A 14,358-nucleotide genomic window follows, 5' to 3' on the forward strand; every position below is an offset into this window, starting at 1 on the left:
GACAGAGTTTAGAATACACACCTTAATCTCGTTTCCCACAAGACAACTCACCTGATCTCCCTGTGGAACTGTTACCACTACTGTGAATGCTTAAAATCCTCTACGGGTGGTGCCCTACTCTGGTGGACACCCCCAAAGAGTGCCCGGTCCCATCATTAGTGTGTCTAAGATTCATTTTGGTCTCCCTCTTGATGTTCAAGCATCTAAGAGCTCTCCCAATCTCCATGACCTCACCTACAGTTGTCCTATCCTGTATGTCTTTCTAGGCACCCTTGTCTATATTACTCTTTTGGTGTTCAGTCTTTAATGGCATCTTTCGTGGATGCCTGTTTTGAAGTACATCCTCAATAGGTGACCAGCACAGGGTTCCTAAATGAGGGTAAATTAGATTCCCAAAATGTATCTCATTCAATGACAACCTGTACATGGGTCAAGTCATGACTGGCGTACCTTAAGGATGGTAAAGTCTTGTTCAATACAGGCACTCCAGGGGGCCTCTCATTTTGATCAAGCTTTCTCCAGGTGCCTTGTCTTCAATTATACAAAATCCCGACAGATGGCCTCTTTGAGCTTGGGGACATCCTCAACTCGCTGACTCCCTCACTAGCTGCCCCAGTTTTAACAAGAGAAAAAGATGAAGGGATGCTTTATTGCAGATAATCAAGCATACTCTGCATTTTCTTTTAATGCTTTGCAGTTACAAAAGAGAACTAACCATGTGCAAATAAGATTATACTAAACAAAGTGACAGTTTACAACAAAAAGCTAGACCACATACCCTTTAAATGGAAAGGCAAGCAACTGCAAATGAGATTTGCCCTTACTTGGCCTCAATATGCAGCTAGAGTACCCACGGTACTGAATATCACATGACCTATGTCTGAGCATACCTGTGCCATGGAGGACATTTTGCAGAGGGATAAAGTAATTATCAGTGGTTCAGATTAATTCAAGCATGAATATCACACATCAGCCTGTTCAGCAGGTCTAGGCTCTTTGCCAGAAATGTGATCTGTGAGCTAGTCAAGATAAAGGTAATCGATGATGATGATGATGATGATGAGACAACCCCTCCCCATTGCAAAAGAAGTCACATCATACCTGCCACAGAAGGAAGTCGCTAAGGCGAACCTCACCCGAGGTACGGATCAAGAGGTCAGGATTTGGGGAGTTACTGGTGTAGAGACACTTGTCCAGTAGAGATTCCGAAACATCACTAAAACAGAGGACCAGAGTGCACATTTATCTTGTTAGTGCATGAAGAAAGCAAGAGAAACAAAAGGATAAATGCTCAGAGAGGGCCACAGATGATCTAAGAGATCAGATTTGTCAAAACGAACAAGTTACTTACCTTCGGTAACGATATATCTGTAAGAAACATTAGTTAGTGTTAGATTCCTTACCTTACAATATCCCCAGGCGTCAGTCTGGATCCGGAAACTTTTGCGTAGCAGTACCCCTGCGCGTCGGTAGGCGTCGTCTGCAGGCGTCCCCTGCGGCTCCGCGTCCGTCGTTGGAGTATATAGACGCTGCCTCCGCGCGCTGACGTCAGTTCTTTGCACACAGCATTTCCGCGCCAGGAGACGCAGAGCCATGAGAGAACCAACACTGGTGCCATGTAAAACTAGGGCCCTGAAAGGGATGACCTTAACCCTAGGTATCAGTTCGCAGAACGGGGAGGATGGGTGGGTTCGGTAAGGAATCTAACACTAACTAATGTTTCTTACAGATATATCGTTACCGAAGGTAAGTAACTTGTTCATCTGAAAGAAACACGTTAGTGTTAGATTCCTTACCTTAGAATACATACCCCAGCAATACCAACCCCGGTGGTGGGTCTGCGAACCAATACAATACTACACCAGAAAGTCCTGGAGGACAGAACGGCCAAAGAAGCCATCCCTCCGGACTTGACTGTCCAGGCAGTAGTGCCTCGCAAAGGTGTGCAGCGAGGCCCACGTAGCCGCTTGGCAAATGTCCTGCAAGGGGACTCCCCGGCCCAGGGCAGTAGTAGCCGCCGTGGCCCGAGTGGAATGGGCCCTCAGCCCAACAGGAGGCTCCTTCCGAGCCAAAGAGTAGCACACTTTGATGCAGAGGACGACCCATCGAGAGATGGTTCGTTTACAAACCGCCCGTCCCTTCTTCGCACCCACGTAGCCAACAAACAGTTGGTCATCCACCCGGAACTGGCGTGTGCGATCCATGAAGAATGATAGCGCACGTTTTGGGTCCAGACGGTGGAGCCGCTCTTCATCCTTTGAAGGATGCGGAGGCGGGAAGAAGGAAGGGAGGGTGATGGACTGCCCGATGTGAAAGGCCGAAACAACCTTGGGCAGGAAAGAAGGTCTAGTCCTCAGAACCACCTTATCAGGATGAATGGACAGGAAAGGAGGTTGGACAGAAAGAGCCTGGAGCTCACTCACTCTCCTGGCAGAGGTGATGGCAACCAGGAAAGCCGTCTTTAAAGTCAGGAGACGGAGAGGACAAGAATGAAGGGGCTCAAAGGGAGCACACATCAGGAAGGTCAGAACCAGGTTCAAATCCCACTGAGGCATCACAAACGGAACAGGTGGAAACATGTGAGGGATGCCTTTTAAGAACCGAGTTACAATCGGGGATTTGAACAAAGAAGGCTGATCAGGAAGCCTCAAAAAGGCTGAAAGGGCAGAAAGGTAGCCCTTGATAGTGCCCAGAGCAGAGCCCTGCTGGGCAAGAGAAAGAAGAAACCGAAGAACCTCCGAAAGAGGGGCAGAGAGAGGATCCACAGCCTTTGCTGTGCACCATGCCACAAATCTGTTCCACCGACAGGCGTATACCGACTTAGTGGAGGGACGCCTGGCTGCCAGAATAACATCACAGACTTCAGGAGGCAAGTCAAATGGCCTCAACTGCCGCCGCTCAATCTCCAAGCATGGAGGTGGAGACTGGACAGGTTCGGGTGGAGGACCGTCCCCTGCTGCTGCGACAGAAGGTCCTCCTGGAGGGGCAGGCGGATCGGGGGACCGACTGACATGCTGAGTAGCTCGGGATACCAGTACCTTCGAGCCCAGTCCGGAGCCACAAGGATAACTTGGGCCCGGTCGCGCCTGATCTTCTTCAGCACTCTGGGCAGAAGTGGTATAGGCGGAAAGGCGTATAACAGACCGCAACTCCACTCGCGCCGAAAGGCGTCGCCGTGCGAGTGCCGTCTTGGAAACTCCAACGCGCAGAACTGATGACATTGCGCGTTCTCTTCTGTGGCGAATAGATCTAACCAAGGCTCTCCCCATTGCAGAAAGATGCCTTGCGCCACGTCCGAGTTCAGACGCCATTCGTGATCCATCGAGCACCGACGGCTGAGTTCGTCCGCCCTGGCGTTCAGAGAACCTGCCAGGTGTTGAACCGTCAGAGTCACGCCCTGACGTTCCAGCCATTGCCAGAGGCGCAGAGCCTCCTGGCAAAGGGTCCACGACCCCACTCCGCCCTGTTTGTTGCAGTACCACATGGCGGTGGTGTTGTCGGTGAACACCTGCACTACACTCCCGTTGACAAAGGGGAGGAATGCCTTCAGTGCCAGACGAATCGCCCGCAGCTCCAACAGGTTGATATGGAGCCGGGACTCCGCCGGAGACCAGATGCCTCTGATCTCTGCCTCTCCCAAGTGGCCACCCCAGCCCTGGAGGGACGCGTCCGTCACGACAACGTGCTCCGGTTGGGGAAGGGAGAGGGACTTGCCCCTGACCCAATCGCGGTCCGTAAGCCACCACTGCAGTTGTCTCGCAGTGCCCTCCGAGATCAAGACGTGGTCGGACAAGTTGCCCTGATGCTGGGCCCACTGAAACTTCAGGTCCCACTGCAGAGCCCGGATCCGCCACCGGGCGTGATGCACCAGAAGGATGCAGGAAGCCATCAGTCCCAGCAGCCGCAGCGTCAACCTGACCGAAACCCGGGATAACGGCTGAAAGATGGGAATCAAAGCCTGAATATCCCGAACCCGCCGTTCCGGAGGATAAACCCGAAACTGCGCCGAGTCCAGAACCGCTCCGATGAAAAGGAGCTTTTGAGAGGGACACAGGTGTGATTTCGGCACATTGATGGAGAACCCCAGGTCGTGCAAGAGGTCTGCCGTCATCTGAAGGTGGTGGACGACTGTCTGGGGCGAGCCCGCCTTCAACAACCAGTCGTCTAGGTAGGGGAAGACTGAAACCCCTAACCTGCGCAGATGGGCTGCGACCACCGCCATCACCTTTGTGAACACCCGTGGGGCGCTGGTAAGGCCGAAGGGAAGCACGATAAACTGAAAGTGCTCCAGGCCTACCGTGAACCGCAGGTAACGCCGGTGGGCCGGCAGGACGGGGATGTGAAAATAGGCGTCCTGCAAGTCCAACGCTACCATCCAGTCTTGTGGGTCTAGAGCAGCCAAGACCTGAGCTAACGTCAACATCTTGAACTTCTCCTTCCGGAGGAAGCCGTTGACGTTCCTTAGATCCAAGATAGGACGTAGGCCCCCCTTGTCCTTCTTGGGCACCAGAAAGTAGTGGGAATAGCAACCACGCCCTACTTCTGGCCCAGGAACGCGCTCGATGGCCCCCTTGGCCAAGAGGGCCGTAACTTCCTCCTGCAGAAGTGTCAAGTGGTCCCCCGACACACAGTGGTTCTGCGGTGGCATGGCTGGAGGAGAGGTCTCGAAGGGGAGGGAGTAGCCCCTTCGGACAATTTGCAGCACCCACCTGTCCGAAGTGATTGTGCGCCAGTGAGCGTGGTGATGGCGAACCCTGCCACCCACTGGCGTCACATGGGGCCGAAAGCACGGACTAGGAGGATTTTGAGGCAGATGCTGCGGGGGGAGGTGTGGTCTGACCCCGCCGTTGTCCCCGACCGCCACCACGGCGGTTTCCACGGCCGCCACCGCGTTGAAAGGATTGTTGCGGCGCGTGGCTGGCAGCACGTGTGGGGGCGCCCCTTCCTTGGCCACGAAAGGGACGAAACGAACCCGTTTGCTGACGCTGGGTCGAGAGACCCAAGGACTTGGCCGTGACCCTGGAGTCCTTGAAGCGTTCCAGCGCGTGGTCCGCCTTGTCACCGAACAGGTGACAGCCATCAAACGGCATGTCCATCAGTGTATTCTGGACATCAGCCGAAAAGTTGGCGGATCTCAGCCAGGCGTGGCGACGAATCGCCACTGTCGTTGACATAGCTCTGCCCAGCGAGTCGGTCGTATCAAGACCACACCGTATCGAATATTTCGCTGCATCTCGGCCCTCAGCCACAGCCTGACCGAGTTTAGCCCGCACCTCCATGGGGCATTCTGGCAGCAGTTCCGCGACCGTATCCCACACAGAGTGGGTGTAGCGGCCCAAGAGGCAAGCGGTGTTGCAAGACCGCAGGCCCAAACTAATGGACGAGAAGACCTTCTTGCCAAACTGGTCATACCTCTTTGATTCCCGGTCGGGCGGGGCCGACGGGAATGCGGACTGGGAGGTCGAGGCCTGGATCACCAGACTCTCAGGAGTGGGGTGGGTAGACAGGAACTTGGGGTCGTCCGGACAAGGACGGTGGCGCCTGGCCACGTTCCGATCAACAGGCGCACCTGAAGCGGGCCTGGACCACGTGCCCAACAGAACGTCTGACAAGGCTTCATTAAACGGCAGCAGTGGCTCCTGTGGGCATGACTGCGGTTTGAAGACCTCAGTGAGGATGTTAGGCCTCACGGCCGCGACGGGGAGCTCAAGGTGTAAGGCCTTGGCAGCCCTCATCAGCACCACTGAATATGCAGCTCCCTCCACCGATGCCACGGTTGGAGGAGAGATCAAACCAGGGTTAGGAGAGTCGTTCAAACCACTGGCATCCCCCAAGTCACCTGTCCAGCCCGGGTCATGCTGGCACTCGCGTGACAGAGGGTCCTCGGACCCCTCCCAACCTTCACCGAACTCTTCATCTTCTCCGTATTCGGAGTCAACGATGTAGACCGGCTCCTCGGGGTTCATGGGCCCCATCGGCGCCGGGACCGGCGTCGAGCGACGCCCGTCCGGCCCCGCGTCCGTGAAGGTAAGGGGACGGCGCCGCCCGGAGCCGGCGCCGGAGCCGGAGCCCCAGTGCCGCCCGAAGCCGGCACCGAGGAACCGGCGTCGCGCGGAGGCGGCGCCGGGGGCAACCCCGATGGGATCGGCGCCGGGTTGGATGGACTTCCGACGGCGTCGAGGTAGGGTCAGCTGAACCGCTAGGGCCCCCGGACGGGTTCACTGGGCCCGTAGGCGCCGTGGAACCCGCCGGAGGAGATAGGGCCCTCATGGCCATGAGGAACGCCTCTATCTCCTCAGGCGTCGCACCGTGCCCAGGGACCGGAGGGTATGGGGCAGGCCGCGCCGGCGACTCTCGCAGAGCCGCGGGGTTGGGGTCACCCGAACCCCCGGCCGCATCGCGCGAGCGTCGGGGGGAGTCGGGGGTGCGATGACGACGCCCCGACTTCTTGTGTTTCTTACCTGACGAGGATGACGAGTGGTGTCGACTTCCGGAACGCTCGGCGCGGCTCCTCGACCGCTCCCTCGAACGCTCTCTCGACCTCCGGCCGGACCGGGACCGCTCCCGGTCCCGACGTGGGGCCGACTCCCGGAGCTCCAGTAGCTTGCGGGACCGCTCCCGTCTAGCCTTGTTGGTAAGGGCCCGGCAGTCGACGCAGGAGTCCACGTCGTGGTCGGGGCCCAGACACCGGAGACAGAGGCGGTGATGGTCTGTGACCGACATCGTGCGCTCACAGTCATCACAGTGCTTGAACCCAGGCATCCTAACAGGCACAAAGTGATAACAATTCGAAAAAACTTGGTCAAAGACCGGAGTACTGCTCTTCAGATCTGCGTCCACTGGCGCGGAAAAAAGAAGAACTGACGTCAGCGCGCGGAGGCGGCGTCTATATACTCCAGCGACGTCATCACGGCGCACGACGCCAACGACGGACGCGGAGCCGCAGGGGACGCCTGCAGACGACGCCTACCGACGCGCAGGGGTACTGCTACGCAAAAGTTTCCGGATCCAGACTGACGCCTGGGGATATTCTAAGGTAAGGAATCTAACACTAACGTGTTTCTTTCAGATAATGTTTTTTATCCGCCAAAGGTGAATTACTAATAGGGTATAGCCCCCAATGTGGGCTGTATCCAAATGGCGTCTATGCAGATGGCGGGTAGCATGTAACTACTAATGCACCTTAGGAAAAGAAAAAACATTGTTTTGACAACATTAATTACAATTGGAAGGAGCCCTGAAGCAGTACCAAGGGAAACAAAACACGTTTGCTATGGCTAATATCAAAACAATTTTATGAGAAGGTGAATAATAAAAAAATTAATACAAACTGCATAAAGGACTCTTTTGCGGTTTCACTGAAATTTGGACAATTGATCTACATTATTTGTGAAGTAATATTGCATTTGAGATTTGAACTGGAGTGCTTAGTAATATTTCACCACATTTGGTAAAGATGCCTGGAAACGAACAATCACTGGAATCCTGCAATGGAAACCTATACATCCCAGGCCGATAATCAAAAGGCAATGTCCCATCAGCAAACAAATCCATGCACAAAATTTCCTACATAGACTCAAACTCATCTGACAATATGAAAAATAACCAAATGCCAAAAGGTCACTTTGACTCTGGTCCGTATCACCCCAGAAGGTGAAAAACACTCAGATTCTGAAAGTGCAGCAGGACTATACAAATGATGGTAAAGTGCTACACATATACATACAACAAGAGATTATGCATCAGTTCCTTTGTGTTCGGCTTTGTAAACTTCCACACCATATTTGATGTGGGAGAACAAGAGGTGATATGAGGAAAGTTAAAGATGACTTACATGCCAGTGGGCTATTCTCAATCACCCAGAGTTTACTATGTAGTAATTCTTTTCAAGTGGTGTGGGCTACCTTAATAAAATAATCAAGTTCAGCTACAGGCTAAAATCGGAAAATGTTTTGGTACCAAGTTTAACTATTCCGTGATAATTTCCTAAATTTGCATAAGGTGGTTTTCCCACTACGTTGGCAACTGCCATATACGAACATTACTTTACCAGTAGTGTGAAAAGTTAGTCTTCATGCTAAATTAATGCTTAATCAGATTACGGTGTATCAAACTAGTTAACTATAAACATGGAAAAGGAGAATGTTACTTACCAAGTAAGCATCTGTTCTTGGCATGTAGAGCTGTAGATTCACATGCTGTGCCTAGCTTGCAATCTAGTGTTGGGTCCAGATGTTTGCACTTTGTTTCTCTTCATAGAAGTCTTTCCAGTCACGAGGTAGGCGACTACTCCTTTCAACGATAGTGAGCATGGGCATCTACTCCAGCTTGCCGCAGAGGGTGAGAATGGAGTAGTAGTAAAGAATAGAGATGTCCATGCATATGTATGTAACTAAAAAGAGAACTGCAGCAGCTACAGGTATCCGGGGAGGTGGGTGGGCGCATGTGAATCTACAGCTCTACATGCCAAGAACAGATGTTTACTGGGTAAGTAACATTATCCGTTCGAGGCATGTGAGCTGTAGATCACATGCTGTGATAGATCACATAGCAGTATACTCCCAAAGCAGTGGCTGACCTGCAGCTGTTGGCGTTGTCTGAGATAGTGTCGTGGGTACTGCTTGACACATATTGGCTTGTTGTCTTGCTGACACAGTACACAATAATGTTTAGTGAATGTGTGCAGTGTAGAGCATTTTGCAGCTTTGCAAAGGTCAACAATATGAATGTTTCCTAAAAAAGCCATAGTGGCCCCCAGCTTACGAGTGGAATGTGCCCAAGGGGTTAGAGTTAGAGTTCTCTTTGCTTTGGCATAGCAGGTTTAAATGCACTCAAAAATCCACCTAGCAATACCTGATTTGGTGATAGGGTTGCCCTTGTATGGTGGCGCAAAAGCAACAAAGTTTCATTTCACAAAAAGTTTTTTGTCCTTTCAATGTAGTACAAGAGTGCTCTTCTAACATCTAAGGTGTGAAGAGTTCTTTCTGCAACTGAATCAGGTTGAGGAAAGAATACGGGAAATTCTACCAACTGATTTATGTGAAATGCAGAAACGAACTTAGGTAAAAATTTAGGATTAGGACGAAGAACCACTTTGTCTCCGAGTAGTTGGAAAAGAGTTTCTTGTATGGTTAATGCCTGTAGTTCACTCACTCTCCTTAATGATGTGATTGCAACGAGAAAAGCTGTTTTCCAAGAGAGGAACTGTACTTTGCATTTGTGCATGGGCTCAAAAGGTGGGCCCATCAACCTTGTGAGGACTATATTAAGATTCCACACTGGAGCTGATGGAAAATTTGGTGGTAGGACTCTTTTTAGCCCTACCATGAAAGATTTGATCACAGGTACTCTAAATAACAACAAATGCGGTCTATTTTGTAGATATGCATCAAATGTCGCTAGGTGTAGTATGACAGAGATATAAGCCAACGCTGACTGTTGCAAGTGTAACAGATAGCATATGATGTTCTGTATGGAAGCAGCAAGAGGGTGGATATGATTGTTACCACAGTAAATTACAAATCACTTCCACATTGCTGCGTAGCAGGCCCTTGTAGTAGGTCTTCTAGCCTCCCTAATGATATTCATAGATTCTGGTGGAAGGTTTAAGTACCCAAACTCTAAGACTTCAGGAGCCAGACCACGAGGTTCAGTTGCTTGGGATCTGGGTGTCTGACTGCTCCATCGCTTTGTGTGAGGAGACTGGAGGTTAAATGTAGCTTTTGATGAGGGACTAGAGATAGCTCCAACAAGGTTGTGAACCATGGTTGACGTGCCCATGAGGGAGCTACTAGGATTAGTGTTTGAGATGTTTGCCTGAGCGTCTGAACCACTAATGGAATGAGTGGGAGAGGCGGAAAAGTGTAGGCAAAGATCTCAGACCAGTTCATCCATAGTGCATTGCCCTTGGATTGCAGGTGTGGGTACCTGGAGGCAAAGCTTTGGCATTTTGCGTTTTGGACTGTGGCAAACAGATCTATGTGAGGGACTCCCCAATTTTGAAAGTATGGGAGAAGAACCTGAGGGTGGAGTTCCCATTTGTGTATTTGTGGTCTCTGTCTGCTGAGAAAATCTACAATCTGGTTGTTCTCTCCTGGGAGGTGTTCCCCTAGGAGATACAGTTTGTGATGAATGACCCACCTCCAGATGTCTTGGGCTAAGTGCGACAGTTGGAGAGAGTATCCCTCCCCCTGGTTTTGTATGCAATACATAGCTGTCATGTTGTCTGTACGAACCAAGACAGCTTTGCCTTTCAGGGGAGTCTGAAACGCATTGGCATTGAGAGCTAGAAAGATTGTGAAAGCATCTCTAGATGATTGATGTGAAGCAACTTCTGCTGTTCAATCCACAGGCCTTGCACTGTGTGTTGTTGTCGATTAGCTACCTTGCCAGTGAGTGACGCGTCCACTGTCAGCACTGTGGAACCTGGTGTACAAAAGGCCGTCCTTTTGACAAATTTTGTGTGTTCCATCACTGCAGAGAGGGATGAGTACTGCAGCTTACCAACACTAGATCGGTCAATACACCCTGTGACTGGGTCCATTGACTGGCTAAGCATTCTTGAAGTGGACACATGTGCAGTCTGGCATGGGGGACCATTATGTTACAAGATGCCATCATTCCCAGCAATTGCATATAAACCAGAGCTGGAATCCAATGATTGGGTTGAAATCGAAGAACTAAAGCCTAAATATTTCGAATTCTGGCTGCGTTGGGAACTGCCAGGGCTTTTTAAGTATTTAGTGTGGCTCCTAGGTAGTCCTGAGTATTGTCTGGTTGGAGAAGTAACTGGATTATTCTGAAAGTCTACGTGCTAGCTTTGATGAGCCGTCGGTGCAAGTATGGGAAGACATGGATGCTTGTCTTCTCAGGTGAGCAGCTACTACCGCCAGACACTTTGTGAAGACTCTTGGGGCAGTGGTGACTCCGAATGGGAGTACCTTGAACTGGAAGTGTTGAACCGCCACCACGAACCTGAGGAATTTGCAATGAGAGGGTGGATTGGAATATGAAAATAGGAGTCTTTAAGATCTAAAGTAGGCAGAAAGTCGCCTTTTTGTAGCAGAGGTAATACTTGTTGCAGTGTCACCGAGTGGAAATGATCTGACAAAGTAAAGATTTAGTTCTCGGAGATCTAATATTAGTCTGAAAGAACCATCGTTTTTGGGTGTTAGGAAGTAAAAAAAAAGACTATACGCCCTAGCCGTGATGTTGCTGTGGTACAGGTTCAATAATTCCTTTTAGAAGTAGAGACTGAACCTCTTGTTTGAGGAGGTGTAGGTGATCTGGTGAAAGTTTGTGTTATTTTGGTGGAATGTTTGGAGGAGTGTTGATGAACACCAGGCAGTAACCAGAACGGATAATTTGAACTACCCGATTGCCTGTTCTTATTGACTGCCAGATTGGTAGGAAATCTGACAGTCTTCCCCTGACAGGTGTTAAGTAGTCGGGGGAAGTGGAGGGAAGTCACTGCTTTGTATTGGAGGAGGAGGTGAGTGTGTTTGAACCCCGGCCTTTGCCGTTGTTACCTCTGTAACCCCCTCTGAAGTAACACCTACATGGAGAGGGTTGGTTATTGCCCTTATAGGTGGAGGTGGTTGTGAGAAGTAGGCCTGATATATGATGCTCACTAGTTCTAGTGATCACCTTGTATCAGCCCAAACAACCCTTATGGTGATTGGTTGTAAGTCAACCTTATTGACCAGCTATCCTAATGGTAGCATGGACAAAGCAGTCTTAGGCTAAACTCTTTTGGCATGTGAAGCCAGCTGTTTTACCACATAAAACCCCTTGAATACCAAATGAAAGGACACCACACAGGTAGTTATGAAATTAAACAATATATTTATTAACTAACAAACACCTCTGAACTCTTTATGAGGTCAGAGGGCAAAGTACATGACAAGACTCTTAAAAAAAATACGTTAAGTTGCACAAGTGGAGAAGCGTGGCTCAGTGGTTAGAGGCGGCAGACCCGGAAGCTGAGATCGGCCGTGGACCAGGGTTCGATTCCCCGCCTCGGCGGGTCTCGGGCTCAAAAATCCACGGAGTCGATAATTCTCGCTCCGGTGCCTACTCGACTCACGGGGTCACACTCTGCGACTCTGGGCAATAGCTTGCTTAATCTCCACTACGGCCCCTCGCGGCGGGATGCCTGGCTTTCACCTTGTGGATACCCGGCCGGGGTATCTCACAGGGGAATACCAGGACGGGTTCCCTAAGCAAGCGCCTTGAGACCCCTGGGTTAAAGTGTTGCACTATATAAATCGAAACACATTTACATTTACAAGTTACAATGTTGCCCTAGGGGCACAACAAACCATATACTAAAGAAGTGGTATAAGGAAATCGATAGAAGGAATGGAGCTGTCCAGAGGCTGTAGGATCGCTGGGACTACACTACCCTAACCTTAGGCAAGTAATAGGAGGCCCACGGGACGCGTGTGCAGAGTGTGAACTCACACGCGAGATGCGTAACAAAGTCAATGGACAGTACAAATTACGAAAAGGTAAGTATTAGACAGTTCCGACTAGGTAGGACTAAAACGACTGGAAATCTGGACACTAGGAGAGTCAATCTACCCTTGAGCACCGAAATGCTCTCATTACCTCACCCACGGGCTGCGGGTGCATAGATGTCAAAGTGTGTTGGGTTTCCGCGTTGAAGTCTATGTAGCCTTGAAGAAAGATGCTGCAGGCGACCAGGAGGAAGTTGTCCTGAGTGATCCAAGGGTGGATCAAGGAAGATGAAGACCTGAAAGCAGAGGGGACAATGTTCAAAGTCACTAGCCAGTGACTGGAGTGGAACCAGGAAGGAACCAGGTGCTGTCATCGCGATCAGGTGAAGAGTGGACGCTTGACTCTGCAGCCATGTGGACCACGAGGTGTCTTCGACAACCAGGATGGAGGCACGAGCTGTCCCACGCAGGCTCTCGCTTTCGGCGGTGTTGGTTCCGGATTCGGCGTCAACAGGCCTTGGCAAAGGCAACCCACGCGGTGAGTGGAAAAGGCGTCTGGTGCAGACCAGGAGGGTCCGGGGTGCTTCTCCTTTGCAGGGAAGCAAGGGCCAGTCTGGAGCAACCAGACCAGCGGTGTAGATGTCGTGAATCGTCGTCAAGGAGGTCACTAGCCAGCCGGCAAGTGACCAGACAACGCGTCGAGCAGCAATCAAGCAAAAGGGCCCCACGCAGATCTCGTGGAGGCTGGAGGGCTGATCTTCTGTGCAGGAGCTGCTCGGGGCTGGGGCTTCTCAATCCCCAAAGCACTTTCTCGGAGTCGCCTCTGAAGTCGTGCTGGAAGCGAAGTGCAGTTTCTACAAGATGGCCGGTCCCACGTGTCTCGTCGCACCCACGGATCTCAGCTGTGCTGCAGATGTAGGTAGAGGTTGGAGAGGTCTGGCAGTCCGGGTCTCGTCGGGCTCTGAAGTCTGGATCCACCGGGGAAGACGACAAAGTGAACCGCTGGAACGCTTGATGGTGCCTGCAGATGCAGGGTGGTCACTCCTTGGCCAGAAGGGAGATTTCTTCAGTCTTCTGTGGAGCAGAATGTCGAAGTCCAGAGTTTCTTCTTGTAGAGTTTCAAATCAGGATTAATCTAATCTGGAATGGGACCAGCTCCTACCTTTATTCTCCTAAAGGGGGCTGTACTATGACTAGGTCCCTCCTATGGGTGGGACCAGGAAGGGGGGTGGTTACACCCTCTATCCTTTGTCCGGTTTCACGCCAGAGCTGGGGCTGGAGTGCCCCAGCAACTGGTTTGAACCGGTGTATGCACAGGGACACCTTGTGTGCCCCAGGCAGGTCTCATTCCTTTCAGGCCTGTCCTACCTAATACACAAAATCCTGTCTGGGGTGGTGCTAGCACCTCCCAAGGCAGGAAACCCTTTGTCCAGGCCTCCCTCGCTGGAAGGACTCCCAGCAGCAGGAGGTCAGACTTGTGTCTGTGGTGGCAGCATCCATTTTGTGATGCTGAGGCACGAGTTAACTTTAACCGGGGTTCACAGTTACATACAGGTCGTGTCCCTCTAAAAGGGTGGCATGCTACCCCCGTCGCCAGAATTGGCGAGGGGGTAGTATTCCAATTCGCATGACACCTTACTCGACATGTTTTGATAATGCTATGCCAAAGTTAGCAATAACCGCGAGGATTATAATGCACTTAAGAGTATATGGTATAGGGTTATCATGGAAACAGCTAAAGGACTTGGTTCCGAAATCTGCAGACAGGCTCAGCTCATGCCAGAGCACCATCTCACATAATTCCAAGCACTCTGCCTCCAGGATTGTTAAGGCCTGCCATAGGAGTGACTTATAGGAGGATATGTGTCCGTTTTAGGGTAGGATATAGGTATACTATACC

At 51.2% G+C, this 14,358-nt stretch overlaps 1 protein-coding gene across 2 annotated transcripts in view; it reads right to left on the minus strand.

Annotated features, from left to right (window-relative positions):
- DHDDS (dehydrodolichyl diphosphate synthase subunit) overlaps positions 1-14,358 on the minus strand; it is a 158,185-nt gene that overhangs the window by 27,385 nt on the left and 116,442 nt on the right. For both annotated transcript variants that reach the window (XM_086957629.1, XM_086957631.1), the window contains exon 7: positions 1,102-1,216. In XM_086957629.1, coding sequence (XP_086813755.1) covers positions 1,102-1,216 — 115 coding nt within the window. The remainder of the gene's footprint in view (positions 1-1,101; positions 1,217-14,358) is intronic.

Source organism: Lissotriton vulgaris, chromosome 2_1, assembly GCF_964263255.1.
Source record: "Lissotriton vulgaris chromosome 2_1, aLisVul1.2, whole genome shotgun sequence".
Classification (NCBI taxonomy): Eukaryota; Metazoa; Chordata; class Amphibia; order Caudata; family Salamandridae; genus Lissotriton; species Lissotriton vulgaris.